The following is a 10,660-nucleotide window of genomic DNA, read 5'->3' as shown; positions in this document are numbered from 1 at the left end:
TTATGTCCAAGGGTGGTAAAAACACAATCAAGGTTATTCAAATCAAAATAGATTTATTATCACAATCAAGATATCACTTTCTACAAAATTATTTATCAACCAGGCTTAAACTAAAGATTAATCAATAATTTGCAGCTGATTTTATCAGCTTAGCCTTTAGGTAAAGCTGTCAAGGCATGATCGATCGATTTTTAAACGTTTTTTTACGATCTATTAAAAATTAAATCAAATATCGGCATAATCTTGCGCCTGCGTCACTGGTAATTTAATGATTTCAGATTAAAGATTGATATCTTTATAGATAAAATTTTGAAAACAACATACTTATATAATTTTATTATCTCGCAAGAGAACCTTAAAAGATTACTGAAACACCTGAACATTTGCACAATTAAATTATTAAACATGCAATACTCAACTTTGTATCCTGCTAAATAGAATCGAGTTCAGTGAGAAATAACATAGATGTGTTATGAATAAGTACTCAACCCTGGGCATTGTCAACATAAATAAAACTATTCAACATGCAAAATCAAATAAACAATTAAAAAAACGTGTCAAAAGAACAAATACAGTCAAAAAGTATAAAATTAACATTGATTTTTAAGCAGTCGATCCACGACATTGTCAACATAAATAAAATTATTCAACATGCAAAATCAAATAAATAATTTCAAAAGCGTGTTAAAAGAACGAATACAAAAGTAGTCTTGATTTTATAAAAGCTTCAGATCAATGTGGCGTAAATGTGCCCATTAACCAATAATTCCAATTCCAATACAAGAATTCTCAAAAAGAATCTTTCTTTTCTAGGACGCTGTTTAAAACTAAGTCATAGATTCTGTCCTATGATTGATATAACTAATACGAATAAATATCAAATAAATCTAAGGCTCAATCTACGAGTATGCTTGAAATTGAATGGAGTTTATTTTCGTTCTGTAATACACACCGTAGCTTTTTTGTCTAATGAGGGTTTTCGCGTAAGAAAAATCCGCCAGATGGCAATACGTAGACGCGAGGTCCAAATGCTGCATGATTGGTTAATTTTGACATGGCATTGTCAGATATGTCAAAATCCACCAATCACGCAGCAGTCGGACCCCACATCCACGTCCCGCCATCTAGCGGATCTTTCATACGCGAAAACCCTTATTGTCTATCTGTTTGGTGAATCAATTTCTCATCGACCGAGGCTATTAATAAGGCTTTGTAATACGAGACCTTCGAGAAGTTGTGCCTTAAAATTATTGGTCAATGGTGGTCAATTTACAAACCACTGAGGTTAGTAAGGCCTTACGTCAGATATACAGCGATATAATCGTCGCAGGCGTCCAACACGGCTTGCTGTCGCATCGGGTCGCCGCCTTCAAGCGCCGCCGTGTGGCTCGGCAGAAACAGGCACATGCGGTTGGCTTCTCCCCATGAGTAGTTTAGTGTACCTACACCCAGCAATATTATACACCAGCCACCAGGGGAGTTAGACAAAGTGACAGTTTTGAATTAGAAATCACTTCACGGAGCAAAAAAGTGGACTAAAGTGGATAAAGTAGCATTCGTGCATGACAGTTTTGATAAGTACACGGAGCGAAAGAAAAATGCCGGAGTGAACTGATATCTGAATTACTTACAACTGTCACGTTTGTAACTTTGTCTAAGGGGCCAATAGGTATAACAGGCACATAGCGGTTAGCCTGCCCCCACGAGTAGTTTAGTGTACCGACACCCGGGCAATGTTAGATACCAACCACCGGGGGATTTAGGTAGACGAAGTAAGACTGCGAAAAAACGCCGGAGCGAAGCGATTTCGCAATTATAACTGTCACGCATCCCCCAAGAGCAGTTTAGCGTACCTGACACCCAGCAATGTTAAACACTAGGCACCAGGGGGGTTAGACAAGTGAGACAAGACGAAGTGATTTTGGAATTAAAACTGTCCTATTTTTGTAATATTAGTACATGAATAGAATCAACTCAGTTAAAAAATACAAATTTCTTCCCAGATACAAAATGGACGCAATTTAATTTTTCTACACATTAAGCATGTTAGTTACCCAAGCACATAACACACGCAAAGGACATTAATACAAAATTACAAACCGAGTAGTAAACCACACAATGCATCTAACAAAAGTATTTGTTAATATGCATACACCTGTACCTCTAGCATGAACAACTTTTGTCTTCGAATCGTTTGCGTATTCGATAAAATTCGATACTCAATCTTTGAATTAAACGATAACTTGACAATTTTGATTCTCCAAATAGTTTCGTGCAACCACATCTCATACTAAGTTCACTTTGGGACACGTTCACAAGTTCGCTGTTGTAGTTTTCTTACTTAATCTTTTGATTGCGATTCGAGTACGCAAACGATTTGAACTCGAAAGTTTTTCGTGCTAGCCGTACTGATCTCTCCAACCCGTCTAGCTAGCGAAGAGGTCGTGCTTCTGCTCTGGAAACTTGAGAGATAGAACTATCTTTTAGCGTGGCTAATGTAAAGCCCGGTCTGCGAGCACGTAGAATTTTGTCCAATGACCCCAAGCTACCCATCCTTATCGCTCGCGCGTAATTATCTTGCTGTCGCGCTCGCACACTCACTGCGGGCGCCCGTCGCACAGTCGCAACAGCAATATAATTACGCGCGAGCGATAAGGATGGGTAGCTTGGGGTCATTGGACAAAATTCTCACAGACCAGACTATAGCTAGCGAAGAGGTCGTGCTTCTGCTCTGGAAACTTTAAGAAAGATAGAACAATCCTTTAGCGTGGCTAATGTAGTAAATGTTAGGGGCTCACCGTAGTACTGCAGAGGCCACTGGCGCGGCGAGTGGGTCCTGCTCAGCAGGCAGGCCGGCACGCAGCCCGGAGTCAGCACCCGGGCCGGCCACCATGCGCACGTGCCAAGCTTGTGCCACACTACGTCGTCGTAGCTGCAACCATTTTGGACTTTATTGGCAACAGATATAAAGACGAAAAAGGCATAATAACGAATCCCGCGCGCAAACGCGTTGTCAATGTGTTATGCCGCGCGTGTTTTCTATACAAACTGAGGTACTTGCATACAGGGTGTCCCAGAATGGGTGAATCAAACTGATAGGGGAGGTAGCTCTACTAATGTACTATCCCAAAAAAATATGAAAAAAAAAGCGCAAAAGGAAAAAATTTTTTTTTGATAAAGTGAAGATAAATCAGCTTTGCCTAAGTATCTGGCTATAATTGCTGCGTTTGGAGTTTATTTGTACTTTTTTCTTACTAATATTAATTGTACATGATCGCTTCGTTTATCTGTAAACAAACTTTTGAAAGAATGACTAGATTTCGAGTTTAGAGCACTTTATTAAAAAAAAAATCCGAACTCAAATTTTTTTTTCATATTTTTTTTGGGATAGTACATTAGTAGAGCTGTGCTACCTCCCCTATCATTTTGATTCACCCATTCCTGGACACCCTGTATAATGATTAAATCTGTGCAGTGTGCCGTAAGACTAATTTAGACTTTATTGACAATAGATATAAAGACGAATTTAGTAAGACATTGCTTGTGCCACACTACGTCGTCGTAGCTGCAACCATTTTGGACTTTATTGACAATAGAAATAAATACTAATTTAGTAAGAAATTGCTTGTGCCACACTACGTCGTCGTAGCTGCAACCATTTTGGACTTTATTGACAATAGAAATAAAGACGAATTTAGTAAGACATTGCTTGTGCCACACTACGTCGTCGTAGCTGCAACCATTTTGGACTTTATTGACAACAGATATAAAGACGAACTTAGTAAGACATTGGTTGTATTAGATCGTTTCATCCACGAAGACGCGCCCCACCATTCTTCCGTTTTCCACTCCTCTTCCTGTTTGAGTGTTATCGGTACACACTAAATTATCCAAGAAAGGACACGCACACTACAATAATGACGCTCGGATTGCTGGGATCAAACTGCACCCCGCGCTTCCCTAAACCAAAAATTGGGGCGCCTGGATGAAACGATCTATGTATACCAGACTAGGTACGTTGTCGTAGCTGGAATGATTTTGAACTTTATTCACAACAGAAATAAAGTCGAGCTTAGCAAGACTACGTCGTCGTAGCTAGAATGATTTTGAACTTTACTGAACCCCCGACTTTTTGAATTGTTAAAAATAATCCAAAATAATTATTGCAGTTATTCTTAATTTTTAAAACCACTACTTTATTACATTATCTCGCTATTCTAGGCCCCTATTAACGATTTCATTGATGCCAATAAAAAACTTTATTTTATTAACTATTTACTCCACAAAATTTATTTTATTACTTACATTTTGTGATGGCTACGGTCACGTAAAATGATAACATTTGTAACACATCTTTTGTTAAATTATCACTTATTGGTATGTAATTTAGATTTTGCATTTACAATAAAATCTATCTATGTTCACCTGTTGATTCGAGAAAAAAAAAGTATGATATAATACGCGATTTAAAATCGCGCCGTGAGTTCTTAGAATAACCGCGCAAATCACTTACCATCAGGTGAGATACAGGCCAAGAGCTTCCTCGTTGTGGATAAAAAAAAAAAAAATAAAAAAAATAACCGCTCCGTGAGTTTTGAAATAAAACGGCAATTCCACAACCGCCGCGGGCGCGGGTGAAAATCGCTCCGTGAGTTCTTAGCCTTACATAGAGCAGTCCTGGATCTGTCAATAGGCCGTATAGGCCGCGGCCTAGGGGCGGCAGATTTCAGATGACACTTACTCGATTTCAGAAGATAAAAGTTAAATAAAGATCCAACCCCAACCTAGCCTACGGGCGGCAAAACTGTAAATCCGCCACTGCATAGAAGTCTCTTACCCATAGCTGGGCACCGTTAATCAAATAGTTAACTTCGTTAATCGTTAAACCGTTAATAAAAAAATTAACTTCGTTAAACGTCAAAACGTTATATTTCGCAAGATTTAACGCAAGTTAACGTTAATCGTTAATCCGTTAACATGATAATAAAACGAAAAAAAATTTATGAAAGGTTCAAATAATTTCGAAAGCTTGTATCGCGCATGGAATTTATTTCCTCTTTTATGTTTGCGCTACAAGCTTTCGAAATTATTTGAACCTTGCATAAGTACAATTATTTTTTTCGTTTTTGTACAACTCCATTTCAGAATAAAAGCCTGTTTTTAAATTTAATATTATAATTTGATTTTACACTTTTTATTATTAGTAGGTATCTCAATCTCAGAGCCTTGGTTCAATTACAATACAATTTAGCACCAAAGTGCTCAAATAAAAAGACAAATCCAACTAACCCAAACTCGATAAGTTTCCACCGTTTCGTTTAGGAATTCCTATGGCCACCTCCTGACTCCATCATCAGGAGCCTGGACATCATCTAGTACTAAAGTGCTCAAAAAGACAAATCCAACGAACCCAAATTCGATGCGATGCCGCCGTTTCATTTAGGAGTTCCTATGGCCACCTCCTGACTCCACCATCTGACCAGCTCAATGGTACCATAACATTGCATTGTCATCGTACTTACATAAGTATACTAAATTTCAGCTCAATCGGTTGAGGAAAACTGGTCATAAATTCAGTTGTAAAATTTGTCCCGGCCAGTAGAATTATATTTTAAATCGGAAATAATTCCTACAAAAGATTTTATTGCGATTTTATCGACTGAGTTGTGCTTAAGTGGTGGGGGTTTTCCGGTTATACCGCCTAAAGGACTTACCCTATCGAAAAGTGGTCTTCCTGACGGGTGAAGGGCATTTAATCCTGCATTAAATAAGACCAAATTCATATGTTTTGGACAAACCGTTCTCGTGCAAATGTTCGGCAAAGTAGAAAATATGTGTATAATTAATGACCCTCTCCACGTCCAATAGCTCGTCACCCGTAGGCTCCCAAGCCTTGTAAAGGTCCGCCTTAACCAGCGTATCCCTGTCAAGGCTCACGAGTTGGATTCGCTTATCCTTGTTCGTCCCAGCCGTTCCTTAACTGCGGTTGCTGTACCACTTCCTGGCACTCTCCTGAACGACTCTGTGTTACCTAATGTAGCTGCCCCTCTTTCTTGTACCCTTCTGTAGTGATAGTTTAACGGAAGTTAACGAGTCCGTTAACATTTTTTAAAGTTAACTTAAAAGTTAATCCGTTAATAGAAATGTTAACTTCGTTAATTAACGATTAACGGATTAACGAGTTAATGCCCAGCTATGCTCTTACCCCACTCTCGGTCCCCACATGCAGCTGGGGCACAGATCGATGTTCTCCCGCTCCTTGCGCACTGAACAGATGGTTCTCGTGCTGGAGAGAATCTTCTCTACTAGGGTCACCTGCTTGACCGCCTTCTTGGGAGGGTTCTTGCGGTCTGGAAGTTTTAAAAGAAAAGTGCTGTAGGTATTTTAGAAAATAAGTTCGATTGCATTTCCATAAGTGGGCGGGTTATGTGGATCTCTCCCCACATTATCAGTGGGTCCTACTAAGAAAAACTTACCGATTAAGTGAATGCTAGTAAAATGAATCGCAAAATGTGTTGGTAAGCGCATAAATCAACAACGCCTGGACCAATTTTACCAATTCTCTTTTTTTAATGTTCGTTGAAGTCCACGATGGTTTTTACGGCGAGAAAAATTCGAATAATTTCCGGGCAATTCCTAAAAAATAATCGAAACTTCGGGGTAAAACGGGGTTTACGCGTACGAAGTCACGGGCGGCCGCTAGTAGAGAACAATAAAATCTCACTTAATAGTAAAAGTTGTTACAAAATTATCCTTATGAAAAAGACAAAAGGACACTTACGTATGATAGTAACCAGCCACTCGCGCCTGCATACAGGGTGGAAGGACGAGGACAGTTGGGGCACTCGCGAAGCTTGCTACCCTTGCCGCAGACGAGGCACCACGGTTTGTGGAGGGTTATAAAATTAAAGGAGGGTTATAGTAAAATAACCCTTATTGCAAGGACAATAAGATACTTACGTATGATAGTGACCAGCCACTCGCGCCTACATACAGGGTGGAAGGAAGAGGGACAGTTGGGGCACTCGCGCAGCTTGCTACCCTTGCCGCAGACGAGGCACCACGGTTTGTGGAGGGTTATAAAATTAAAGGAGGGTTATAGTAAAATAACCCTTATTGCAAGGACAATAAGATACTTACGTATGATAGTGACCAGCCACTCGCGCCTGCATACAGGGTGGAAGGAAGAGGGACAGTTGGGGCACTCGCGCAGCTTGCTACCCTTGCCGCAGACGAGGCACCACGGTATGTGGAGGGTTGTGGTAAAATAAACTTATTGCAAGGATAATAAGATACTTACGTATGATAGTGACCAGCCACTCGCGCCTGCATACAGGGTGGAAGGAAGAGGGACAGTAAATTTATAGTAATAAATGTTATTTTTGTTGCAAAATTACCCTTATTAAAAGGACAATTTATTTATTTATTTATTTATTTAATTAGGACAACCAACAAGACAATAAGATACTCACGTATGATAGTGACCAGCCACTCGCGCTTGCATACAGGGTGGAAGGAAGAAGGATAGTATAGTAATAAATGATATTTTTGTTGCAAAATTACCCTTATTGCAAGGACAATAAGATACTTACGTATGATAGTGACCAGCCACTCGCGCCTGCATACAGGGTGGAAGGAAGAGGGACAGTAAATTTATAGTAATAAATGTTATTTTTGTTGCAAAATTACCCTTATTAAAAGGACAATTTATTTATTTATTTATTTATTTAATTAGGACAACCAACAAGACAATAAGATACTCACGTATGATAGTGACCAGCCACTCGCGCTTGCATACAGGGTGGAAGGAAGAAGGATAGTATAGTAATAAATGATATTTTTGTTGCAAAATTACCCTTATTGCAAGGACAATAAGATACTTACGTATGATAGTGACCAGCCACTCGCGCCTGCATACAGGGTGGAAGGAAGAGGGACAGTAAATTTATAGTAATAAATGTTATTTTTGTTGCAAAATTACCCTTATTAAAAGGACAATTTATTTATTTATTTATTTATTTAATTAGGACAACCAACAAGACAATAAGATACTCACGTATGATAGTGACCAGCCACTCGCGCTTGCATACAGGGTGGAAGGAAGAAGGATAGTATAGTAATAAATGATATTTTTGTTGCAAAATTACCCTTATTGCAAGGACAATAAGATACTTACGTATGATAGTGACCAGCCACTCGCGCCTACATTACATACAGGGTGGAAGGAAGAAGGACAGTATAGTAACAAATGTTAATTTTGTTGCAAAATGAGCCTTATTGCAAGGACAATAAGATACTCACGTATGATAGTGACCAGCCACTCGCGCCTACATACCTACAGGGTGGAATGACGAGGGACAGTTATAGTAATAAGTGTTACTGTTGTTGCAAAATTACCCTTATTGCAAGGACAATAAGACACTCACGTATGATAGTGACCAGCCACTCGCGCCTGCATACAGGGTGGAAGGAAGAGGGACAGTTGGGGCACTCGCGCAGCTTGCTACCCTTGCCGCAGACGAGGCACCACGGTATGTGGAGGGTTATAGCAGCTTTCTGGGGAGATGTGGCATTCTGGAAAGAAAATAAACAAATGTTGCTATAGTAAAAGAATTAATACTTGTGTGTAATAAAAGTATTAGCCACAGTGACAGATTTTGAAAAAGAAATGATTTAAAATTAATTTATTAAATTATCAAATCATTAAAAGATAGTGCTAGTTTGGGGACTTGTAGCTACTTTAAACACAACTACAAACTATGTTTTTCTATCTTCTTAAAATGAAATAGTTCTGGGTTTTTTTATTTTGTTTATGCAAAAATTCACCTAGGTATTAGGATTAAATGTACTTAGTTCAGGTATTTTTTCAGAAATAATAAGTTTTATTTAATTTTATTAAAATTAAAAGAAGATTTTCTACGCTATCTTTCATACTTACTGATTTCTCCGGTGTATCTTTACTATCACTCTGCTTGCATATGAAGTTATACCTCCAACATTGATGCAGGTAATTTTCCAACTCTTTCTCCGTAGCTATTTTCTTGATCACCATCTCAAACTTGTCTTCCGTGCTCGCATCAACGTTTAACAGGTAATCCAAGCAATCGTCATCTCGTACTAAAGCAGTTTGGAGGATTATGAAGTACTGATCGAATAGCATTTCCTTGCCTCGGCGCACAAACTCGCTGAAAGCATTCTCATATTTCCCTTGCTTTAACGGCATGTGACGGATATCGTAAGTGGTGTTAAGATCTGGCTCTTTGTAACTTTTTGATATCTTCACGCTAAATGGCAGGGTATGGTCTTGTTTGATTTTTCTCTGAAAAGTTTTTTAAATGATTCATTATAACTACTCATAAATATTCAGAAATTATAGTTAAGTTTATTAATGATGCTATAAATAGAAAGTTAATATTGTTAAAGGAATTAAATTATTTTTATGTTGGTTTTAATAGATAGTAAGAAACTTTTCTAATTAAAGTAACAATAGGTATAATCAAAGAAGAACTTTACCACTTTTTATTGCGGTGTTTGATTATCAAACACCGCAATAAAAAGTGGTAAAGTTCTTTTGGAAAATTGGAATCTTTTAGGAGCAGCTACTGAACTGATTTTGTAAATTCTTTCACCAGTAGAAAGCTATTATTCTGAGTGACAGTCACTCAAAGCTAACATCTAAGTTACTATAATTTAATTTTATGATAAGTTTCTACAAAAGTTAGGAGAAGAATTTTAATACCTTTTTAGGCATATCAGAAGAGGTTTTACTGGGTTTAGGTGGAGTTGTCTTGTCTGCAGGCCCATAGAAAGGCCGAGATCTCTCAGCTAAATGGAGGCAGGTGTATGGAAGCCATAGTCTTTCTTTAGTTCGAATAATCTCAACATAATAGCAAAGTTCTTCCGTCACTGTGATGCTGCCGTCTTCGTTTGCTGATATACCTAAAACTGTGTGGCAGGAATACTTAAAATAAGTTCCATAGCTTGTTTAAAATAAAGTTTTTAAAGTACTAGTTTGAAAACAAACCTTTCGTATCATAAAACAGGCCTTTTTTATCATACACAACATGAACTTTTGCATAAGCCTTCTTACATATCTTCGCAAGGGCAACATCACCTAATTTCCAATGATAAATACTCATTGTCAAAGTAAAATATAATAATAATATAAAACAATCTAAATCATAGAGAAAAGTAATACATAGGATCTAAATGAATCCAAATTATTATAGCCAAAGCAGTGATGTTCTTGATACGGCAATTGCCGTAATATACGGCATTCAGGCATCTTAGGCACCATAAATACGGTATACGGCAGCTCTTTCATTACCGTATCAAAATATACGGCAATTGATTATTGTAGAGTTTTATGAGTTTTTCATGAGTTTTAGTAAACAAAAAAAAATATTTCGTCTAATGGAACGCACCAAATTGTAAATCATAGATGAAGTAGAAGCGCCATGAAAAGAAACGTCAACAGAATTCAACCAAATGCAACCTTATCCCGAGATATTAATGTCTAAAATCGTTAGTTCCTCATTTTGGTAGATTTTTCACTTTTATTCGGGTAGGTTCTAGGACTAAACTATTCAAAACCTTTAAAAGTGAAGAATAAAATAAGTAAGTTTAAAAGTAGTTTACGTACTTATAGTACATAATACAT

General features: G+C 37.9%; 1 protein-coding gene across 1 annotated transcript; it reads right to left on the bottom strand.

The window, feature by feature from the left end:
* Nucleotides 1–1,100: 1,100 nt before the first annotated feature.
* LOC114353678 (uncharacterized) lies at nt 1,101–10,139 on the bottom strand. The gene is made up of 7 exons (XM_028305747.1): nt 10,025–10,139; nt 9,740–9,945; nt 8,939–9,319; nt 8,427–8,574; nt 6,206–6,350; nt 2,799–2,932; nt 1,101–1,442 (listed from the first exon to the last, which is right to left on the bottom strand). The coding sequence occupies exons 1-7, from the start codon at nt 10,137–10,139 to the stop codon at nt 1,297–1,299; spliced, it is 1,275 nt and encodes a 424-aa protein (XP_028161548.1). The 3' UTR covers nt 1,101–1,296.
* Nucleotides 10,140–10,660: the final 521 nt, after the last annotated feature.

This window comes from Ostrinia furnacalis, unplaced genomic scaffold (genome assembly GCF_004193835.3).
Source record: "Ostrinia furnacalis isolate ACB-3 unplaced genomic scaffold, ASM419383v2 OfSCF1780, whole genome shotgun sequence".
Taxonomy (NCBI): Eukaryota; Metazoa; Arthropoda; class Insecta; order Lepidoptera; family Crambidae; genus Ostrinia; species Ostrinia furnacalis.
The sequence above is the reverse complement of the archived record's forward strand: the minus strand, read 5'-3'. Positions and strand labels throughout refer to the sequence as shown.

Bases quoted from the DNA above. Each gene is read 5' to 3' on its own strand.
- LOC114353678 (XM_028305747.1), bottom strand. From the start codon at position 10,139: ATGAGTATTTATCATTGGAAATTAGGTGATGTTGCCCTTGCGAAGATA. The intron at 9,946-10,024 runs GTTTGTTTTCAA...CCTGCCACACAG, and splicing joins CCTGTTTTATGATACGAAAG to TTTTAGGTATATCAGCAAAC. The intron at 9,320-9,739 runs GTATTAAAATTC...AAAACTTTTCAG, and splicing joins CTTCTGATATGCCTAAAAAG to AGAAAAATCAAACAAGACCA.